The following is a 25,530-nucleotide window of genomic DNA, read 5'->3' on the forward strand; positions in this document are numbered from 1 at the left end:
CTTATGTCCAAAGGTACTATCCATAAGCGAAACCAATCATTACTTTTCCATAGGAACTGGTAATATGTACAGTCCAATACAAAATTACAGAACTACAAAAATCAAAACTGTCAATAATGCCAGACAAAAGAACATAGTCTCCCAAAAGCGCAGACCTAACATTTTGGAGCCAAAGTTAGGATTCAAGGAGGCCAATCACGTCCCATTTATCGTGTTACCCCCTTCGTACTTCGTTTTAAAACTGCAAACGACACTGCACCGACACTTAGAATTCTCACACATTGCCCTCACCTTTACTTTTCAAATCTATTCTATATAGACGACCTTTTCACAGGACTAGCTTCGGGATCCATTGCTGGTATTGTCCAAATCACTGGAGGACTTTTGGAGTTGACTGCGCAATGTATGTGGATTGTAGGCGTTTGTGCCATATGTAGGGGGGAGGTTGGGTATTTTGGTAGGGAGGCATCCTTCCTCCGTTGATTGTATTTGCTCAGTACAGTCAATAGGACTTAATTTTCTCGGTGCTTCGTTCTTCTGGCATTTTATTTGTAGTTTGTCGCAGTATTGAATCGTATAGGGATGTATTGCGTTTCGTATGTACGGGTTTAGTGTCTATTTGTAGTGGTCGGATTGTAGTCGAGTTTGTTAGGATATTTTTGGGTGAATGTTTAGTCATGTATGTATTATATTATATTGTTTCTTATATTGGAATGGCTTTATGTATAAGTTGTTTATGTGTTGTACATAAAATTAATTTACAAGAATTTTCATTAAAGTCATACTTAGCGGAATTCTATACGAATATGAATCTGCAGTGTACATTTTTATTAAAGGATATCTTTATAAGTCATGCCAAGTCATGTGTGTTAAGTATAAAAATCAACGAACACATAAATTAATAATTTCATAATATGACAACCTCATAATAACACCTTCAATAAAGCAAATCAAGATACCAATCAGAAATACCGGTCTCCTAATAAGCGCCATCGTCAATAAAATGCATAAATTATCCGCAAAAATGGCGACTGCCACCAAACCAGTTACAGACGTCTCACAATGACAGCAGAAAACAACTTCAATACATCAACCTTTAAACGTAAACTCTTGATGTATTTATAACCCAAACAAAGGCCGATTGATACCAACGAGGAACGATCCCAAGAAATCCCCGATACGGCGGAGCCTGAATCTTGGACGCATGTCTACTTCCAACAACCGACATAACAAGACCTCATAAACCATTCAATTGCAACAGACACGGAGCTCAACTTATACTGGCCATTTCACATGTCTTGTTGCACTGGCCGATCCAACTTGATCTCTTTGTACTTTCAATTGCTGTGTATAAGGGGGTCAACTTGCAATGGACATCAATAGGTTTGGACCAACTAGATTCGCAACAGCATTCGAAGGTAATTGTGATCATGAATCAATCCTATCTCGAAATCCTTTCAGAGAAAACTATTCAAACGACATCTACTTACTGTTTTGTGTACATTGCTGGTTATGTGTGCCATTGTTTTCCTTGATTGAATACAGGAGACGTAATGGACATCGGAATTTTAGATTTTTCATGAATTGTTCATGGTGTTGGTAGAGGGAGTAAAGTCGGATGGATGAGTATGGGAAAACGATAGTTTAGGGAGCTAATATAAGGGAATTCCGTTGATATTGTTAGCCCTTATTGCTTGCAAATGTTTCTTTGGATAGACAAAGATTTATTTATGTAACTAGTTTGTGACGTAACATTATCACGTAAGTGTTATTTATTCGGGAAGCATTTTACCTTTTTAGTCGTATGATATGTCACTGAGGGTACTTTTCTTTACTTACACATTATCCTACTGTTTTAGAGCCGTTGGGAATATAAACTAGGGTCAGTAGGTATCTTTGAGGAGCGGAGTGGGCTGGTATCATGGTCTGGATTTTACGCTTTGATATTCTGAAACTATAAACTAGAAGCTTATTACATTCACTAACGGTAAATAAATAGGTATTTGGTAATACATAGTTCTAAAGATGGCCTCCTTCACAAAGACTTACTATGTATTACTTCTATATTTCCGATAAAATACCAAGAATTGTTTGGCTATCCCAAATATTATTTTTGTATCAGATACACATACATACCGAAGTCCTTTCGTAAATATTTATTATTGGTACCACTAAATCAACTAGATAAGTATATTATGAGAACCTCGTATACAATATATTGGAAAGACGATGTGACAAGAACTCGGAGAATACACTCGGGACCAGTAAAGTTGGGGCAGGTACGAAAATCAAGAAAGTTGTGTTTGTGAAGTGTTTTTGCCCTTAAGAAGTATATAGGAATAGTTGATATTGTTCGTACAAATATTAGATGGCCAATAAAGTGGTTTCGATAATAGTTAGGTCCACCAGTTTATAATAATCGTTATGTTTTGATTGATAAACTAATTAAGTTTCAAATATATATTCATAATGTACGGAGATTTAAGTGTACCTTATATTATTTTTGAACGTCCTTAATTTCTTGCACTACATAAGTATATAGTAGACATATATAGACAATAGTAGACATAGTTTTATCATACAAAAATAGAAATAATGATATTATCTTTTGTTTTATATGAGGTTATCTAAGAACTTTAGGTATGTTATTCAGTGAGCTGAGTTCAAATTATATTCGTTCTGAAAATAAAAGGGTGTAATTACTTGGTATGAAATTGTTTTCAATTTTCATAAACTTTATATAACATAACATAAATGCTGTTTTAAATCTTATCGAACGTATCATTTTCTTTTTGGCAATACTTACCAAAAATAAGATTCTCAGGTTCTCAATGTTTATCATATAATTTTAACGAGTGTTGTTTAAAATCCAGAAAATATATTTTCGTTATTGTCACTGAAATGGAGAATATTTATTACATTCTCCATAGCAAATTTAAAGCTAGATGCATAAAAAACGGGCAACTTTTAACGTTGGTCAATTTTTGTGCAACTACTCTTTTGAGGTAGGAAGCTATGAAAAATTGCAACATATCGGCCCGTTGATTGCTAGCCGTCACTTTTTTAAATTCTGAGAATTCGTAACAACTTTTATGGCCAAAACTGAGAGCTTAAAAAAACTTGTACGCACTTAGTATAGTGTATATAGTTATACCTATAGGTAATTTTGCTTTATCCAAAAGATAAGTAAGGATAATTACAATAAAACAGGCATTTCCCCACTTATTTACAAAACCAGTGCAAAAATGGGAGGAGGCTTTTAAATGGATTTCGAGCCGGCTACTGCGATATTTCTAACCGAAAACCGCATTCCTCGTTTTCACATACCATTTCAAAATTGGCATTTTTTATACCCCTTTGTTGGTGAAGTTGGGTAAAAGCATAGATTAATCAAAGATTGGAACGCAAATAACGAGATAGAGTGAAAATCCCAAAAATATGCTCGGTACCTTTTTTAAGTAAAATTGCGTGGGAGTTGCCAATATTTTCGTCCATATAACAACGCGTGTTCTAAATTCAAATCTCCCGTGGCGCGTAATTTCTTCGGCGCGAAAGACCAATAATATAGTTATACAATATAGTATCGGATACTTTATGAAAGATTTAGCAAAATTATATTGAAAAAATAACGGGTAGTCAGAAGCCAGTAAGTCTGACACCAGTCTAACCAAGGGGTATCGGGTTGCCCGGGTAACTGGGTTGAGGAGGTCAGATAGGCAGTCGCTTCTTGTAAAGCACTGGTACTCAGCTGAATCCGGTTAGACTGGAAGCCGACCCCAACATGATTGGGAAAAGGCTCGGAGGATGATGATATTGAAAAAATAAGTTTTAGTTAGCGTAGTGCTTACAGTTCGTGAAAACTTAACAATTCTGAAGTTAGAATTTTGCGCATTTATTTGTCCTGATATTGACGAGGTTTCTTGTCAGAAAATGTATACTTATGGGGACTTTACAATAACAAAAAAATAAGAGCAAAGCACTACTGCGCATGCGTCAAATAGCTTACTTCAGAAATGCAAAGTTATTTAACGCGAACTGTAGGTAGGTACCTTAAAGAAAATCGATGTTAGAAATAGGCTGTCCATATTTTCGACTATAGTCTGGTCTGACCGATTTTTGTTGCAGTTGACAATTCTATCAGTTAATACAAAAAATGCTAAAAAATGCTCAAAAATTGACAGCTGTCAACTGCCAAAACGTTCGGCACCATACAGGATGCATTGTAAATTACGAATTTCGAATCCCTTTCGCGCGCTTTTAGCGCGGAAGAGCCACAGATAACACAATAAAGTGTTCACGGAGGAGGTTCTTTCCCATAGAGTTGGTAGTTCAAACATTCAGTACATTCGTTACGACGTGTTGGTGGTGCAAATCTAATTTCAGCTGATGCAGTGCGGACGGACAACGTTTTGTTTCTGCTAGTCTCTTTGCGGGGGGCGGAATTTGGTGCTGATTGTAGTATATGGATTTAAGTATATGTTTATCTATTTACAGCCTTACGGTGAGTTGCACCATTTAACTATAACGATAATCGAACTATTTTCAGTTGTCAAATCGCCGATGTGACCAATGGGCGGCAAGTATACGGCTGGTTATGGTTTGGTTATCGTTATAGTTAAATGGTGCAACTCACACTTACTTATAAAAATCTCTAATCATCTTCTAAGCACAATTTTAACCAATCATATTATTCATTACGATTGAATGTTAGTTAAGACATGCTTAAGCAACGTTTGTAAGTAAGAATTTTCTTAAACAGCCCTTTAGTGTTACTTATTATTTAATTCACGTTTACATATAAGTAAGGTTGCCAGTTTTTTAATTCAGTTGAGCCTTAAAAAAGTAGCTGTGTTTGATTGGTTTGTGTGTACTTATTTAAATTTATTTATTTCGAGCAACAGGCCTCATAGTAAGTAACAATTATAAATAAAAACGATGTTTAATTTATGTATATTTAAAAACTAGCTTCTGCCAGCGGTTTCACCCGCATCCCGTGGGAACTACTTCCCGTACCGGGATAGCCTATAGCATATTACACTGTTATGAAGGTAGCCTATCCCCATGTAATATAAGCTATATTTTGTCTGGGTACAGAAAAAAACTTCCCCCAAGCACGCGGGTAAAGGTAGAATTCCGTGGGTCGCGGCTGACGCAGCCGCGCGCGGCTTACGACAGTCGTCGGCCGCGCGCGACAATAGTCAACCTATGAAAATGTATGGCACCGCTGCCGAGGCTCGCGACAGTAAACGGACAGGAAACGGACGAACAAAATCTACTAATTTCAACACAATGCCGCGCGCGGCTTACGAAATTCGTCGGTCGCGCGCGGCATTGTGTTGAAATTAGTAGATTTTGTTCGTCCGTTTCCTGTAGTCGAAGTGCTAATTGATATCCTTGAAGAAGAAGAGGATGACGTGTTGCTGTGGCTGTATTATGAAAATAGATTACCAATCTACCCATCTTTAAAAAGTAGAAATGATGAAGGATACTGCCAAATACTGATTCAAAAGCATTTGTATTGTAATGAAAACAAAAGGAAGTTTTGCCGACTAAATAAAAAACAATTCAATTCTGGTTTTACAAAAATTCTATAGATGTTATTAAGCGCTAGACCATGTTGAGATGCATACGGCCGCGCGCGGCTCACGAAATTCGTCGGCCGCGCGCGACAGTCGCGGACCACGGCAGCGGTGCCATACATTTTAATATGTTGACTATTGTCGCGCGCGGCCGACGACTGTCGTAAGCCGCGCGCGGCTGTCGTAGCCGCTATCCACGGAATTCTACCTTAAAACCGCGGGGAAACAGCTAGTGACTGTATAATCGCATTTTAAGTAAGTATCACCACTTGAAAGCTATATAGTACCTTAAAAACTTTCAACCAAGCGTCTCATAACACTTAAGTAATGTATTTGTTTACAACGAACACTTGAACTTAACGATAACTTAACTCTAACTTAACCTCTCCAGTGCGGGCGAAGTGTTGAAAAGTATAATAAATATGTTCTTAAGTTATTGATATTGAACGTTGACCTGAATATTGACGGTTTTGGTGCTTGTGTATTGTTCTAGTTTATAATATTTTATTTTCTCAGTTCGATGACTTGAAATATTATACATACTAGCTGTTTCTCACAGTTTGACCCGCGTCCAATGCTAATGTAAATGCTTAACTCAAATATGCTGTCATGTCTTTCGGTTTTAAAATCTAAATATGTAAAAGAATGTCGTGTTTTTACACCATTCATTACTCAAGAACTGCTGAATCGATTGGACTGAAACTTGGTAAGGAGGCTTGGAACCAGGGTACGGAGATCTAGGATTTTTATCTCCATCTGGATACGGCGGTAGTTCTTTTGAAAACGGGTGTAACCGCCCGCGCAGGTGCAAGCTAGGATGATCTTAAATCAGCTTTGTGGCTCCTATCTTTAATAGATTTTCTAAGTAACTATACCAAGAAACAAGACCAGATTCCTGTCCCAAAACAGTATGTACCCAAGGATACACCGACAAACATGTCATTACTCTTCGCAACCCGTCAGGGACGTTCGGAAACTTACAAAGATGCATACCCAGCGGAATTCTTATGTTTACTCCTACAAACTTAAAACAGGTGTGGTTGAGTTACTGAACGCACGCTCCAAATTCGAAAATTTTAAAAATGTATTCGAATTTCATATTTGGAATTCTTGTATTTGAAATTGGAATATAGAACACTGACCTACTTACATGTTTTTTAAAATGGCGTCTTAGCATGTTTTGTTTAGATATTTTTGTGATCGAGGTATACATTTTTATTTATCGTCCCACTGCTGGACTGCGGCCTCCTCCCACACGAAGAAGGATTGAGCGTTAATCACCACGCTTGTTCAATGCGGGTTGCTGATTTAAGACTTTATAGTCCAGCTTTCTTCGAGATGTTTTCCTTCACCTTTAATCAGTCAGCTTCGCTTGTCTAGTTACAGATTTTATGCTCAGCCAATTTAACTGTTTATCACTTGAACTGTTACTGAGTACTTTTATAGGTCAACAAAAAGGAGTAAAATCTTATTAATAAATCTGCTTCCTGTTAAATAATTTCAGTAAGTAATAATCCTTTAGTTATTTGCCATGAAGTTATTTCGTCTATCCGGGTCAATAATTGATTTAATGAAAGAACTTAAGTTTTGTAATAAAGAAAATGTCTGTCAATTATTTCATGACGCGACAAAACTTTATTTTAGATATAAAGGCGATGTCACACAGATTAAAATATGTTACCTAAATAGTTCTTTGTTAAATAAAAGTTGAAAATACATATGTATTAATATCTGTATTGTACCTAACCAGTAGCTATTAATGTTGCTCTATTACTGGGTCGTTATAGCTAAAATCAACTGCAAAAAGTGAAATAATTCACTAAAAATATAGGTATATAATATGATTGTTAAAGGTTCTAAGTCCCCTAACAATAATAAGTAGCTGTCGAGCTATCTTTCTTTAACCACTTCACTGTCCACGAAGCAGACACAACATTTAAACAGAGTATCACATAATATGTAACTCATGGAAAAGGCAAGATATTTAATTCTTTTACTTTATTCTTATCAGTTAAGATAATATATTAACTATATACTTTGTCAGTTAAACTCATGCTGAATATTTATGCCATATTTTATAGCTACGCTACAATTGAACCATCATCCTTAAGTTCAAAGACTCCAGATTTCACTCCGTCTTTTTGTAATCCTTTGACAAAGAGACTATAAAAGATTAAGGATTTACTTTGCAAACACCGAACATTATTTAGTAGAAATTTGGTCATTGTCTTATCAAGCTTCGCAGGTGCTATAATTGCTCAAAGTCTTTGAATAATGAATCTCAAATTCTAATCAACAATAGAAAACTTTTTCTTTGAAATTTCCAACTTTGTTTTGTGTTTTTTTTTGTTTTAAATTAGATCGTCTTTTTTACAGTTTTTTTGAAGTAAGTTATCTGTGGTAGGCTTGAGAGTAGTAGTATAAAATATAACTGATGTTACTAGGGAAGAGTGTAGCTTTCCAACAGTGCAAGAATTTTTCAAATCGCTTCAGTATTTTCTGAGTATTTAGGCACAAACAAACAAATAAAATAAAAAATCCTCTTTATTATTTGTTTAGACTAGTGTCCATTTTACAGTTTTTTTTTAACTTAGGTTATCTGTAGAGTAGCATAAAAATATTTTGTAAATATATGCGATAGGTTCAGGTATAGTTATAGATAAGGTCAAACCTGATATTTATAGGTATTCTTATCTGTTCAATAGCGGGTTAAGGGATCAAATATTTTTCCATTATCGGAGTTTTTTTGTCGTAACCAATGTATTACGGACATTTAACTTCAGATACGATCTTTTTGACTAGAATGTGTGTAATTCTCTTTTAGTATATGTACAAGTTATGAACGTGACCCTTATTAAGTATAATATATTTTTATTGCAGACTTTTGAAGTTTAGATAAGCCTTGTGGGTCTATAATTTAAGATTACTGAATTTACTGAATTTGCCAAGGATATATGATATGGCGACCTAGAGACGATATATGATAATATGAATACTTATATGAAAATGTTAATTAATGTAAATGTTTTTTCCACTAGATATTAAATTTTGACATTATGAACCGTTTGTTATTATGTAAGTTAACTAAGAAATCATAAATTAGGTAAACTAAAACATCACAAAAGCGCCAGTAACGATAACCTGAAAAAACCTTATGTCAAAATAAAACAATCCTATTGTCAGTTCGTTACCTATATTAGTGTGTTTGATTCGAAATGCAATTCAGTTAATAAATTCTGCGAGTGACGAGTTACGTGTTACTAGTTTCTGTTTCCCTGTTACACAGTTACGTGTCGAATAATCGAATTAAATAACTTTGGTCCGTCAGCTTTAAATAAGTAAAGAAGATCCTGACATTTGCAAGCTGTTAACTAGCTACCACCAAAGCGGTATTTGGTGTAAGCGCTACGCGTATTACACCAAATACCGCAACATGTTTAGATCTAATATTCACTAACTTTAACCACAAAGACATGCACATAACTATAGACGACCTAGACTTCTCTGACCACCACAGCACAGTCCTACATTTAAAAATACCAAAACAACCCAGTATAAATAATTGGTATATAAAGAAAAGGTTATATAATAATACAAACATATTAAAATTTAAACAGGAATTACAAAAACTAAATTGGAACGAAATTCTTAAAACTGATTATAATATTAACACAAACTATAAAATATTTAACGACAAACTTACCTTAATCCTAAATAAGTGTATCCCATTAATAAAAATTAAACTTAAAACTAAATATAAGAAATACTGGCTCACTGCCGGTATAAAAAAATCTAGTATTAATAAAAGACTCTTAAAAATATTAGTAACAAAAACAAAAGATCCTACATTAACAAATTATTACAAAAAATACGAAAAAATACTGAAGAAAACTGTAACTACAGCTAAAAAACTACACTACAAAAATAAAATGACAAAATCGAATAATAAAGTAAAAACAATGTGGGGAATCATAAATGAACGCTCAAACAAAAAACGTAAAAGTGAGAAACATAACATATCACTACAAGTCGAGAATAAGTTAACGGCGAAACCGCAAGAAGTAGCCAATATTTTTAACAATTTCTTTGCCTCCATTGGTGGGAAAGCTACCACATCTACCGGCAGTACACCTAAAGGGCTACCGACAGCCTTAACTACACAAAATACACTATATCTTAACCCAGTTGATCCGTATGAAGTAAATATAATTATCAAAAACTTAAAGAACAAGAACAGCCACGGAATTGACGAACTTCCACCCAGTCTGATAAAACAGTGCGCTGATGAACTAACCTTGCCATTTTATATACTCCTAAATCAATCCTTTGAAGAAGGTGTCTTTCCTGACTTACTCAAAAAGGCACTCATTAAACCCATTTTTAAAAAAAACGATAAAACTGACCCGAACAATTACCGTCCAATTGCACTACTACCAACAGCATCAAAAATATTTGAAAAAGTTATGTGTAACCGTGTTTATGCCTTCTGCGAAAAATATAGTATATTCAACGACAGCCAAAATGGATTTCGCAAGAACCGATCCACAGTTTTGGCTGTCTACAAGTATATCCAAGAAGCACTTAAAATTATTGACAACAAAAAATATGCTATTGGACTACTATTAGACATGACCAAAGCTTATGATAAAGTACAATTTGATATATTATTAAATAAACTCTACAACATAGGTATCCGTGGAAAAAGTTATGACTGGTTTACATCATATTTAAAAAACAGAGAACAAGTCGTTGAAATCGAACACTACAATACACAAACACAACACATTGAACTAATTAGATCACAAAACATACCTGTAAACGCCTCCATACCGCAGGGAAGTGTTATAGGCTGCCTACTGTTCTTAATCTACATTAACGATCTCCCTAACTACATAAACGAAACAAGCGTATTATTTGCCGACGACATCTCTATTTTAACATCATGCAACAATAACCAAAATTTAAACCAAACCCTAACATCTATACTTGACACTACAACATATTGGATGAGCGAACACAACCTTGAAATTAACTTTAATAAAACAAAATTAATTGCTTTCCACCCGCGACAAAAAACCCCCATAAATATTAATTTTGAATACAAAGGATCAAAATTAGAAATAGTCAATAAATTCACCCTTTTAGGCCTAGACATAGATACACACATAGACTGGAAACCACACATACAGAAAATAAAAACTAAGCTATCTAAATTTACATATGCCCTCAGAGAAATAAAGAAAACAACAGACCTCAAAACAGCAATAGTAACATACTATGCGTACGCATTCGCTTGGCTTAAATATGGATTAATATTGTGGGGTAACAGTACAGACGCACCTTCACTATTTACAATACAGAAGAAACTTATAAGAATATTAACCAACATTGAAGACACCGACTCATGTAAACCACATTTCAAAAAACTAAACATCTTAACACTACCCTGCCTCTATATATTTGAAATTTGCAAATTTGTAAGGAAGCACCCACAATTCTACAGTAAAAGAGCAGACATCCAAACAAAACACAAACTTAGACATGGAAATAGACTTAATCTACCAACCTCACGATTAAATATGCATTCCTCTAGTGCGTTTGTTACGTCCATTAAAATCTACAATAAATTACCAGAATACATAAAAAACACTGAATCAAATAATATATTTACCAATAAACTAAAACGATTTCTCTTAGATAAAAGCTACTACACAATTGACGAATATTTCAAAGATAAATACCAACTAGGGAAACTAGGATAACTGGAATAAACAAGCAGTACTTAATATATCAATTTAATAACCTTACTTACCGTGCAATACCTTTAATTAGATTCTTACTATTGAGTCATAAATAAAAAATGAAAAAATACAGCTAATTTATAAATAAATAAAATAACTAATAACGATTAATACATAATATAGAATATTTATAATATAAATTAATAATATATAAATAAACGAATATAAATTTAATAAATAATATTAAGTAAAATGTAAATAAATCTACACAGAAATAATACCTACTCAAATATCTAAATATAATAAGATTTTCTACATTTAATTCAATATTATTATGTTTAAAAAGCGCTCTTCGTCCTCTCCTCTAAAAACTAACTTTGCTGTGCCCGACAGGGTCCATAATTGTTTCTTTTAATTTTACCCACCAGCCTGTACACATTATGGAATGCAATAAAGTTACTGAGTATTGAGTATTGATTAACACGCGTCCTGCAGGAACTATTCCGCGCACCGGAATAAAAGTATCTTAAATTCTCCCTGGATTAATGACCTATCTAACGCTCAAAAATTTTTCAAAGCGGTCCAGTAGTTCCTGAGATAGTGTGTTTAAACAGACAGTTATGTAGTTACCGCAAACAGTTTCACTGGTAACTCGTGGGAACTTCTCGTCGCAACCAGATAAAAACCAACAAATAGCTTGTTCAATCAATAAGCTATCTTACACTGAAAGAAATTCTCAAATTGGTCCAGTAATTCCTGAGATGAACGCGTCCGAACAAACTCTCCAACTTCACAAACAAGGATCGCGGAATACCAGAATGAATGAATAAAGATCGATTGTTACAATTCGGTGTGACACACAATCTAATTCGTCGTTGCGGTATTATCCCAATTTGCCTAATTTCGATTTTGGTTAATCCATGGCGCGGCAATTTGTTAGCGCATGCCTAAATTCTATGTGTTTGTAAGTTTGTGTGGGTTTATATATGTAGGTACATGTATATGTATGTGTATATTTATTGAGTTCAAAGGATTATTGTCTGTGAATTTGCATTGTAACGATCGCTGCGTTGATTTGTTATTGTTTGGGATCAAACTTTATGGTTTTACCCGTGTTCTGAGTAGTTTAATCGGATAAAAAGTAGCCTATGTAGTGTCTTACGCTTTAGACAGTTTGTATGTGGACCAAATTTCATTTAAATCGGTTCAGTAGTTTTTGTGTCAATACAACAGACGTCTCTCTTAAATATCGTCCACTGCAGGGTCTGAATTTCAGTCTATGCAGTTGGTTACCTATAGGTTTGCTTTGTATCTCTGTTCGCATGAGGCCGCGGGATAAAAACTAGTGTATGAATGCAGTATAAAGTCGTCTATATTATGATGTTACTTCTCTTAATAAAAACACACACAGTCCCACATTTTTCTACCACTCCAAAACAAAAATATTTATGTAGACAAACAGAATTTAAAAACAACAGTGACAGCCGTATAGCGCAATAAAACTTAGAATAGTAAATAAAAACTACAAATCTAAGCTTTGGGACAAACTGGGTTGTCCTAGAAAAAGCGCTAAATCGTAAGAAATGTCTCAATAGGGTTGCTCCGAAGTTTTTACAAGTCTCTTTTGTAGAAATTTTACTTTTACTGTGTAAGGAAATTCTATTGTTCGCTGTTTTTGAAAGTAGAGGGTAATAGACAAAGTTTTGCCTTTGAAAATTATCTGATCAGAGAACTGTGAAAAAATCTATGAATTATCTTATTTATCTATCTATCTATATAAATAAAAATGAATTGTTGTTCGTTAGTCTGATTAAAACTCGAGAACGGCTGGGCCGATTGAGCTGATTTTGGTTTTAAAATGTTTGTTGTAATCATATATCAATATATCATATATCAATCGTAGTCCAGGGTAGGTCTAAACGGTGAGCAAATAAGGAAAAATTGCGAAAATTAAAAAAGTATTGTGTCGTGTTTGTGACTTAGTAAATATGCCTCCAATAATTAGGCGGTACGAAGTTCGCCGGGACAGCTAGTACTTAATATAAATACTGTAAGTTCTTAAACAAGTCAATGTTTTGACTGATAGGCAAGAAAGATAAGATTAAGTCGACATTTTACAAAATAAAAGAGATTTTTTCTATCTAAAGTTCTTATCTAATCAGTGTTTAATAACCATCTTAGGTCAATAATGTAGGTATTCAGCCGTCGTTGCAGTAAAGTGAATTTAATTAAATAAACCAAAACATTACCCAAATAAAATTGGGATCAGAGCAGGAGGAAAAAGAAAAAACCAAACCATTAACTTGAAAATAATAAAACAGAGGTCAAAAACCATAACACTATTTTTCCATTTTAATACACAATATCGATAACCGTCTTTCCCAACCCTAGCGACATATCAGACACTCCGAAATCCGTCGATCACTATTTTCAATGCTGTCTACATTTCTTCCGTCGACAAAATTTGACATTTATGCTTCCACGACCCTACATTTTCTACATTTTAATATGAAATGGATGCGAGTTGCTACGCTGGAGGCAACAAAACGTTTCTGTATCCAAATGCATAAAAACTGAACAAATGATTTAGTTATATAAATGGAGTTTTCGGTGTTTTTCTTAAACACTTCTGCTGGTTGAAAAGCTAGTTGAAATTGCCTGCTTTACTTTTTTCCAAACTTTGTTGGGGTCAGCTTCTATGCTAGAGGGGTGCAGCTGAGTACCAGGTGTTTTTCATTGAACGACTGCCTATCTGACGTCAACTCAGTTACCTGGGCCATCTGAAAGCCGTTGGTAAGACTGATTGTCAGACTTTTTTGTTGTGGTCTAGCCATACGACCACCAAAGATGTTCAAATGACAGCCGGGAATTTAACGTCCCTTCTGAAAGTTTCTTATGACCGCTCTGATACACGGGTGTCCGTCCATGAATGCAATTATCCCTATAACAGCAATTGGAGTCCAAGATATACTTAGAAAGTACATACAAGCTTAGAAAAATGTATCTCTATTAAATAAAAACAAAAGACAATTACAGGTTCATAAAATTTCAAACGCTTGGTGATCAAAAGTTTTCCTCAAACGTAGAAGGCGCGAATGTCACCACGTGTAAGTTTGAATTAACGATATAATTTAATCATTAGGTTTTCCTCCACCTTAAGCTGATGTTAATACATTTTTGGAATAATTAGAAATTGATTAAATATCTGTTTACTCGTATAACTCATTTTTGTTCTAGCAGGACGTGGAAAACATTTTATTTTATTTATAATACATACGCCGTGCTCTCGTGACTAACACATTCATAAAATTTGATAAATCATATTTATTTTATTCTTTAGATAGCCCATGGTAAGACTGGGTGACAGACTTACTGGATGGACTGCCAAAGATATTCAAATGACAGCTTGGAGCGAAACACTTTCATTGTCCAAGATATATTCAGAAAGAAAATACAAACTTAAGAAAAGTTGCATTAGTACTTGCCTGACCTGGCACTCATACTCGAGAAGTTGGTTCTTTACCCACTTGGCCACCACTTCTTCAAAAAGCACAATACAAAATATTCATTTTCAAAATTTCCTTTTATAAAGCGAAGTTCTCTTTAACTTTATATTTCCATTTGATCCATAAACAAAAACATAACGTAATAAAGCCACGTTTGTGTCGGAACACAAAAGCGATGGAGTCGATAAAAATCAACGGAGCTAAAACGGCCAAATTATATTTTGGCAAAGGTTCTACTTTAGTTCCCGTTCAAACAGCGCTGAGATTCAATGAGAATTGGCAAAAGCATTCAATGCTGTCGGTGGCGTGTACATATATTGGGGCCAACGGTATGGCCGAGATATTGTTTCTGAAATGTTCTTTTTGATTGTTTTTCATGAATATTTTTAAGCCTATAAGTAAAAATGGAGGCTGAAGATGCTTGCCAATAATGTTGTATTTACCAACTGTAGCAACCTATATCCTGAATTTCATATAAATTTAAACAAATTAATTTTGGATCAATATGGAGTGTAGCAGGTCTCTACCATATCTCACATGGATTCGTTTGGTTTTCTTAGTAAACAGAAGTTATTGAGTAATTTCATTCGATAGTCAAATAATATTTTCTTATGCAACAAAAAAATGTTTAAACGTTTCTATATTTTTCTGACTATAGTTTGTTAGAAATCGGCATATCAATCTAGTTTTCATACACTAGATCGTTTTCAAATTCTTGCGCAACTACAGATGGGGGTGAAATCGATGCAAAGAAACTTGGAGCGTTTGTATTGAATTTTCTTGCTGCAAATTTTTTACGTAGCAAAGTCTAGTTGGTCGGAAAATGTCTGCAGTGCAATAAATTCTTCGCCCTCTTTTATAAATGGATGTAGAACTTATTTAAATAGTACTGGGAGTATTGTTTATTCTGCACTGATCATCGAAGTGCAAATTTTCATGTATTACCTGTTATATTTTTAACCGTATTAAAAAAGGAAGCTCTCAGTTTGACCTGTATATGCATGTATGTTTGTGCGCAATTATCTCACTCTCTGCTGAACCGATTTTCATACTGTTTCCGTACAGTATTTGTTTTACTTAGGAGAAGGTTTTAGGTATAATAATTGAATTCGGTTTATATTTTTTATAGGTATATTGTTATTTTTTATGTATTTTGTCATAAAAAAAATCCACTATATGTTCATACAAAATACAAATAGTTAGAGAAATCCGTTTTTGAACACAAAAGCTTTATCGAAATTCCAAGTAGGTATTGATTATTAAGTTGTCACAAAAAAAGGAAAATTTACCTTATTCTACTTTCCCATTAGGGACTGTTATTCAAGGTAAGAGTACCCAAGCAAACTGCAGACGAAATAGTCGGCCGACAGTTGGCAATTTTTAGGGTTCCGTACCCAAAGGGTAAAATTAAATGTGGAACCTTATTGTTTTCGCTCCTCTGTCCGTCCGTCCGTCCGTCTGTCATCAGGCTGTATCTCAAGAACCGTGATAGTTAGAGAGTTGAAATTTCTTTCAAAAATCACAGATGTATTTCTGTTGCCGCTATAAAAAAATACTGAAAACTATGATTTTTTGCTCATTTTTGCTCTGGTACGGAACCCTTCGTGCGCGAGTCCAACTCTTGGCCGGTTTTTTAAAGAAAATCTTGATACCAATCAAAGTTTTTCGTAGTTCTAATACCGGGTAAATACCAGGTCTTTGTCATGTGCGTACTACCATTCATCTTCATACTGATTTATGAGCTTCAACAAACAATCGGCCGACTAAAAGTTTGCAGTGTGACGGAACTCTTATTCAAGGTAAACCGTATAGATATTAATGTCACTTATAAGAAAGCGGAAAATGATATTTTACATTGATAAAATAAGCAGAAAATTTTCTTTTTTTGTCTACACGCTTCTAAATAATTAGGAGCGACGTTGTTTTATTATTAATTCGCAAAATTGTCATATTTATGCGTGGTCTTAAAATAGTATATCTGGAAAATTCTGAAAAATTAATGATATACATTAGCGCTAAATCTGCTGGTAGCTTAAGTCTATTTCTTGGTAAAGGATTTAAAGATTTTAGCGTATTTCTGATAAAAAAAAAGTGTCTAAATGTCACTATATTTCTCAGGAAATTAGCGATCGACAACCATTAGCGGTAGCTTTGTGTGGGTATTCTTATTATAGCTATATGAATTAACAGTTATATATGTGACACATGATTTTATATGTATTTATTGATATAGAACACTATATTCCACCAGCACTTGCATCCTGTGGGAACTACTTCGAGCACCCGGATAAAAAGAACTACAGTCTTCCTCAATAAATGGGCTATTGAACACTAAAAGAATTTTCCTAATCGAACTAGTAGATAGTTTCTGAGATTTGCACGTTCAAGTAATTTTACCTGTCATTTTAACTGAGAGAGTTATAATAAATAGAAATAAGAAATTTTGGGCCTTACTACAAAAACTTTAAACCCTGTTTTACACTTGTCTAATAAAATTTTGGCTGCAAAATGAACCATATGTCAACGTCATAATTTGTCATTTTTTTAGACAAGGCATAAACTGACGTTTAAAAGTTTTTGTGGTAAGACGGATATTGTTTATTACTTCACTTTGAACATAATTTTACAATCTTTTGCTTAATTCTAAAAAGTGCTGATGTATAATTTGCCCGAACTAGTTAAAAACCTGTGTCTCGGCCGTAAAAGTGCTTATTATAATATTAGTATAGATATTTTACTATAAGTCTTAAAGTATACATAACAAGTTTCTCGGTTTCGATAGAATATATAGCCAAATGTCTCCAGTTACCGAGGGTTTCAATTTGGAGTGTCATCTCCTTTGCGTCTCGAAGGGATTCACTGCGGAGATTATTTAGCTGGCTAGATGTAACGCTCAATTCATTGCAACTAACTATCTTTATGTACAGTTCAATGAAATTCAAATGGGTTCTGTTAAAAGCAAAGGAATATACAATAATTTAAAAAATCGCGGAATCGAATTAAAAGTTAATGTTCCTTTATTGTTTCTAATCATATTTCACAGTTCCACTCGCGTAAACTACTTCTAGCAACCATGTTAAAAGTAGCCAGTGTCCTTTCACAGGCCCTAGACTATGTGTGATTCAAAACTCATTTAAATCGGTTTAGTAGTTTTGTCGTAAAAGCCCGACAAACTTATAACAAAAGCAAGGATCAAATCAAATCAATTCGTTTACCTGTGATAAATTACACACGATACACGTATAAATGGCCAAATTACTTACCCACAAACAACTAATAAAGAAAACATACTCAGAACAAACTTGCAGATTACCAAAAGCGGGGAATTTCCTTAGAATTGAACCCGAGCTCGTGGGCTCAATAAATCAGACACACGTGTTTCTGATGACGGAGTTTCGGTCTGATCGATGTAACACTCATCTACAGCCTTGGTAATGTAAGTGCTGCTGTTTTGTGGGTAGAAGTTGGGTTAGGTTAGGTTAGGTTACGCAGATATATTCATTTATTTTTGCAGATACAAAAATAAATGAATATATCTGATTTAACTGGTCTTTGGAAGTTTTAAAGTCGATGCCGTTTAAGCTTTTATTCTAACCCTGTTTTTAGAGGGCTTTTTTAAAGCCATCTTAGTTTAAATCAAATAGTTGCAAAAATAACTGTCTGTCTGTCGCTCTTTCACGCTTTTTTTCATTCATCATTCATCTTCTTTTTTTCTAATTTGCATCGGTTAGGTACTGAAACGTAAACACAAAATATATATGAGCCCTAGTAAAACCAGTCTTATGACAAAAGAGTATTAAAACAGTGACAAGTTGATCACACGTTGAACACAGCGCAAACTTCGTCACAATTTTCAGAAGCATTAAAATTCAACGTCATTTATTTTAAAAACTGTTCTCAAAGAAAAATTCAAACGCCATCGTGTCCCGGGGTAATTTACCGGGATCCCGGTAAAAATAACATCTAACCAAAAAATACTAAATGTTTTTGTTCAATCCGTTCTGATCGTTCAATTTTCGTCGGATCCAGTTTTGAGAGGAAACTAATATGAAGCATTACCTCCGACTGAATCCCGGTATCTGGGATTTGTCGGGATTTTTATTTTTATAACCTCCAAATGCATCCTGGGATTGTGCTTTGATAATAAAATTTTCGTGTCCGTTCAATTGCGATTCGATTTGCAGGGTTAAGCTAAACGGCATATTGAATGGAGCTTCATAAAATTTTATCTGTACTCTAAATAATATAAAGCCCTGAATTGCAACATGATATACCTACTATTAAAAGGACCATTTTTTTATTTGTATCAAAGGACCAAAATTACTAACCTTTCCGTCTTAAATTCGTCTAACAGGACCAAATTACCTCCCGTCCTTCTGACACCACATTATCTAAAAAAGGTCACATAAAACAATTCTTCAAGCAACAAAAAAAACATAAGCGGCACTTCACATTAGCCGAGTGAGTAGTGAGCCTGTCACATGGAGAACAAAATCACTAGCGGAGATGTCATAAAGCAAGATCTCCTAAGAAAGTAGCGCGACTAGGAAAGTAAGCCGTGTAAGGACGGAGCTAGTGAGCTCCGTCCTTACACGGCTTCTATGATAAAAAAATAATAATATTCAAAGTAGCCTAAAAATCAGCACTTTTTGAAGGTCAAATTTACAAAACAGACAGCCGCCAAATCGCCTGCACTTCACCTTCGCCTTCTATAGAACTTGCTCATTGTTTTCAAAATTAAATCACCTATCAATCAAGACCAATGTTTGATTGGTTTGTTTTATCGAGGAACCCGAACGCCACATTAGTTTTAGTAACTGATCATTTTACATTGACCTACAAGAAGGCGCCTGACCTACCTTCCTCATAACATCTCCGCTGTCTTTCCGACCTCCGTGGGCCGTAAATATAGAAGGAAAAAATGGCTGTTGTCCTCTCTTGACGGCTTGGTAATCGTTTGAGTGGCTTCCCTTGTAACGTTAACATGAATAAATCGGCCGACGGGGGCTATAAGGCTGTAATACTGGTAGACTAGGGAAGCCTGAGAGGATACAAGCCTATATTTATGTGGTTAATCGACGGTGGTGCTTGAGATTGTTTCAGACACTGAGCTTTGCTTTCAAGATTGTGTAGACGTTATACCTATAGAGTAAATAGTCGTATTTCTGTACTAAAACCTATGTAGGTAGTAATAACTGATTGAATATTAGTTCTGATCTACATATAACGTGTTTTTTCACTTCATGTAAATAACATTTATTTATTTATTTATTTATTTAGTACACTATGGAGAACTTACAGCTAAACAAAAACAAAATAAAAAAGGAAGTCTTAGTCGATAGAGAGCCAATTAAAAGTCCTCGCTTATAATAACAGCCTAGCAATAACGTGATCACACATCAGTGCAACTTTTTAGAGATAATAATATAAAAAAAAACAATAGCATTTTAAACATAAAGAGAAAGAAAGAAAGGTAGATCTAAATTTCAAAATAATAAACTAAATCTGGGATACTAAACTACTTGAAGAACTTAAGGCTCAACGACCTTCTGGCTGCCGCCACACTTGTTGAGAAAGGATCCAAATCATGCTGCTTGCAAATCATATTGAAGTGCCTGCCCGCACGCACAACATAACTGTTTTGCCTATAATTCGTGTATGAGTGGGGTACATATATGGGAGGATTAAAACGTAATACTCTACTCGGCACGTTGAATTTAAATTTAGATAACAACTCCGGGCTGTCAATATCATTATGCAATATCTTTAACAGAAACAGAAAATCGGCAATATCACGTCGGTCTTTGAGTGGTAATAGATGGTGTTTCTTACAGAGTTGGAGATAATCGACTGAATGATATGTAAGATTTTGACGAAAGCAGAGAAATTTTATGAATCGTCTTTGTATGTTTTCAATGCGGTCAATGTACTTATTGTAATGCGGGTTCCATATCTGAGAAGCATACTCCAGGTGACTCCTAACATAGGTGCAGTATAAAATTTTTAGTGTCTTGACATTTCTAAAGCACTTAGAAACCCGCATTATAAATCCAAGCATTTTATATGCTTTTCCTACAACAGCGTCAATATGAGCTTCAAAAATGAGCTTATTATCATGGTGAACGCCCAGGTCTCGGATAGAATCACACCTTGGCAGAGGTTGGCCCGACAAGGTGTAAGTTGTGACTATTACTGCTCGTTTCCTAGTGTAAGTAATTACTGAACACTTTGATGGATTCAAGTCAAGTTTATTAGTCCGACAGTAGTGTTCAAGACGATATAGGTCAGCCTGCAGTGCTATCCCATCTTCAACCGAAGATATCTTGGCAAACACCTTCATATCGTCAGCAAAACATAATAATTTTGATGATGTCAGGCACAGGTCAATGTCGTTTACATAGATAACGAATAATAATGGACCGAGCAAAGAGCCTTGAGGCACCCCGCTAGGCACAGATACCCAGCTGGACATATAATTATTGAGCACTACCGCTTGCGACCTGTTGTCAATATAAGATGAAAACCACCTCAGGAGGTCTCCTCGAATTCCTATATAGTTAAGCTTCTTAATAAGGGTTTCGTGATCAATTCGATCAAACGCTTTACTATAATCCGTGTAAACGACATCGACCTGCTTACCTTCGTCCATGGCATCGGTGATGAAGTCATTAAATAAAATGAGATTTGAAGTGGTAGATCGTCCTCTCAAAAAACCATGTTGGAATGTGCTAAATGAGTTAGAAAGGGCGGGATATAACTGATTGTAAATAATTCGCTCAAATATTTTAGCAATAATGCACAATTTAGATATGGGTCTATAATTGGTAAGTTCTGATTTAGACCCCTTTTTATGAACGGGTGTAATAAATGCGGATTTCCAAACTCTGGGGACAACTCCCAAAGAAAGAGATTTGGAAAACAAAATTGAGATAGGTTGGGCAATGGAAGATGCACATTCAATAAGAAGTTTAGATGGTATATTGTCAGGGCCAGTGCCTTTTGACGGGTCCAGCTTGCGAAGTAAATCTGTAACAGTGCCTATCTCAATTTCTATACGACAGATATCAGATGTTGTCGTAACAGTGTCAGAGGAAGGAACCAAAGCTGAATTGGGAGAGTTTGGGCGGGCGGAGTCAAGAAAAGTTGTTAAAAAGTAAGACGAGAAGGCCTCACAAATACGGTCACCAGTAAGTAATAACTCATCGTTATACTTCAATGTACTGGGAATAGAATTCGTTTTATATCGCTTTTTAACAAAGGTCCAGAAGCTTTTCGGGTTATTTTTTATAGATTTCTCCGTTTCATTGAGATAATAGTTATAACACGAGGCTTCCATTGTCTTTACTCTATCGCGCAAGTATTTAAAAGTTAGTTCATCGGAAAGATTACCATAAGTTTTGAATTTCTTAAGATATTTATATTTTTCTCTAATGGTTCTTATGAGTGACACACTATACCAAATTGGGTATGATTTTCTACGTACAAGCTTTTGTGGTATATGCCTATTCTGTAAATCTTTGATGGTTTCCATAAAGTATTCTACTGAATCATCCAAAGACCGCGAAGAAAACTGATGTTCCCAATTAATGGAATCAATCTCATTATTAATTGAATTAAAATCGCCCTTATTGTAAATAAACCGTGACCTAGGTGCCTGGTCAAGTGGAGGTAGTTCGAAGATATCAGTGGTAATTAACAAAGCGGGATGATAGGGATCAATAGTCACTAGAGGGTCGGTGCACTCACTAACAAATGACAGTTTATTTGAGAGGACCAAATCCAACAATTTCCCATACCTGTTGACCACACCATTATATTGTCCAAGATCCAGCATAGATAACTCATCAGCTAACAAACATTCATCACTAGTGGCGGGGTTCACTGGGGCATACGAGTTATTATTGGAAAGAGCCCACGAGATCCCACTCATGTTAAAATCACCCAAAACCAAGAACACCTCGGAAGTATTATTATTCAAAGTCGTGTGGTTCAATTTTGTAAGGAAATTATTAAGTTGATTCGAAAATGAGAAGCCTTTATTTTGTTTACATAAGTACACTGCGCATATATATAAGTTTACATGATCTCGTGAGTTTAGTTTGTTAAGTCGTAAGGTAATCCAGAGATCCTCCGCAGAGGAATGTAGAAACGGTTGCGGGGTGACGCATAACTCTCTGCGTGTCGCAATAACAACACCACCACCACGAGTTTGTCCAGTAACGGAGTAGTTACGATCACGGCGCCACACCATATATCGGTCATCAAACAACTCTGAGTCTGACACACCATCGATTAGCCACGTCTCCGTTAAAACAATAACATCATACGATTTTAATAAGACCTGACGATAAAACGAGTCCGTCTTTGTACGCAATCCGCGTACGTTTTGGTAGTAAATAGTCAATTGCCTACCACTAATAGGTGTCATTTACAACGTAAAACATTATGACAGTATAAGCTTCATTGTAATATAATACCAGCACACATTTAAAAGTAAGATAATAATTAATAACGCATAACAGCAATAAATATTTGAAAAGTGGGTAAAAATATGTTAAAACAGCAACAAAGTACAAATCGAACGACTCAAAGCAGTAAACAACTGAGTGAGCGAGCAAGCACCAATAGGTAACACGCGCAAGCGCAAGAGAGATGAATGCATTAGCATGCGTTGGACCCCGAAGACAAACAGGCCAGTAGAGAAAACAATGTAAGCTCATTAGCGACACAGAGGCGTTCAACCTTTTAACATTAACAAAGAGAACTTTAGTGCACGAACTTAAACATATTATAAAACTAAAATAAATGAATTTAAGATAACTATTAAGGCTAATTAATCTAACATGCATACAATAAGTTTTAAATATTAGTTTATTACAGCGGACTAAATAATTTTGTTTAAATCCGTTTCTCTGCGAACAATAAAGGGTTTACAATTGACATCCTTGCGCACATGTATTTTACCATGTTTGACCCATACGAATTCGTAACATTTGTCCTTAGCAGTAGATTTAGTTTTATTCAAAAGCATTTTTGACTCGACACTTAAATGGTCATTTACATAAATTCGTTGAGGTGCTCCCTGGAAACCCAGATCCGCAGTGGACAAATCCTTAACGGCACGCGCTGCTGCAACAAAGTCCTCATTTACATACCGGTTCAGGAAACTCACTACCAGCAATTTGTCCTTAGATTTCCGAATAGGCACTCTAGAGATATAGTTGATCAGGGTTTTGTCACAACTGTACTTAATTTTGCGACAGATAGAGTCCACCACCAAGAATAAATTCTCGTCCTTCTTAAGAGGAATCCCCTTAATCTCCACGTTGTTAAGCCGGGATCGTTGGTCGTGCGATGAAAGTTCCAGCTTAGTTGAGGCAACTTCAGCTTGCAGCGAAGACACAGTATCCTGAAGCTTCCCCAGCTGAGAGGCTTTTGCCTCGAGAGCACCAATCCGACTGTCGAAGTCATCCAGCCGGCTACTAGAGAAGTCATAGCTTTTCTTAAGCTCAGACAATTCTTCCTTGATAGACCTAAGGTCATGGATTAATGACGGCAGATCCAGTAACTGCCGCTTCATATCCCGTACTTCACTAAGAATTGTGTCCAGTGAAGCAGGCGGTTGTGGCGAAAGTAACACCGGGGACGGTGCTCTGCAGCCAGGACATTTCCATTGAGCTCTGCGATCCACACCCAATCTCCTCCATCCAACTTCGGAAACGTTAGCACAAGAGAAATCCAGATGTTTCCTGCAACTCGCACACTGAACCCCATCGTTAAACTGGTCATTGCACACCGCACAAGTTTTCATCTTTGTTAGCTTAGTTAAGTTACGGAAACGAAAAAAGGTTGACGATCTATTTATTTGAGCGCAACACTTTAACACGTACTGCGCTAATGCGTGTTCACACGGGTGTGAAAATTTTTAGAATGTAAAAATGGGAAAAATGACAGCTGTGAAATATGTAGTTTGATTTTGATGCAACTGTTCGTTAGAATGATTTAGCCAATGTACTGTGATTGGCGTATTCGACTGTAGTGTATGTATATTAAGTTATATATTTAACGTTAAAATGACACCTTTCTATCACATTTGAAACAATCAAATTGTAGTGCAGCATAGACAAATAATGGCGTGGGCGCATAAAATACCTTTTTGAATACCTCTGATTCTAATCCTATTCATACGGATAAACAACTAAAATATTTTGTGACAAGCTAAACTTAGATTGTGACCCAAAAATACAAAATCTTTGAGAGTGATAAAAAAGTATCTTAAAAGCGGAAAGTTCCCTCCATTTTTACACAATAAAACAAATAATAAAAACATTACGATTGTCTGTTTAATCGTTGATGAAGACAAACGTCAGAAATAAATGTTCTGTTCACTTTTTAAGTCAGATTATGTACAGGCTGATTCTAATTATAAAAGTGTTTCTTTATTTTACTGTAGGATAGTAAAATAAAGTATTTACAAAAAACCGACTTCATAAATACATATGTATACCTTCTTCTAAGCCTTTTTTTTTAACGACGCGACGTCAAAAATCATCAAATGACCCCTCCCGCTGTGGGCTAGCAGCAGTGAGGGAGTGTCAGACTCTTACTGACCAAAAACCGTCGTGTTCCGTCGTAGACCTTTTATGTACCAGGGCCGCGGTAACTCTTTCGAACAATCCCGCAGCCCCGGCAGGCCTTGGACCT

General features: G+C 35.3%; 2 protein-coding genes across 3 annotated transcripts in view; one reads left to right on the top strand and one right to left on the bottom strand.

The window, feature by feature from the left end:
* Window positions 1-25,530, top strand: part of LOC124642762 — a 662,223-nt gene that overhangs the window by 444,452 nt on the left and 192,241 nt on the right. The window lies entirely within an intron of this gene.
* Window positions 22,841-24,723, bottom strand: LOC124642766. The gene has a single exon (XM_047181404.1). The coding sequence runs from the start codon at window positions 24,635-24,637 to the stop codon at window positions 23,711-23,713; it is 927 nt and encodes a 308-aa protein (XP_047037360.1). The 5' UTR covers window positions 24,638-24,723; the 3' UTR covers window positions 22,841-23,710.

The sequence above is a fragment of the Helicoverpa zea genome, chromosome 25 (assembly GCF_022581195.2).
Source record: "Helicoverpa zea isolate HzStark_Cry1AcR chromosome 25, ilHelZeax1.1, whole genome shotgun sequence".
NCBI classification, from domain to species: Eukaryota; Metazoa; Arthropoda; class Insecta; order Lepidoptera; family Noctuidae; genus Helicoverpa; species Helicoverpa zea.

Coding starts and splice junctions, on each gene's coding strand:
- LOC124642766 (XM_047181404.1), bottom strand. CDS start 24,637: ATGAAAACTTGTGCGGTGTGCAATGACCAGTTTAACGATGGGGTTCAG.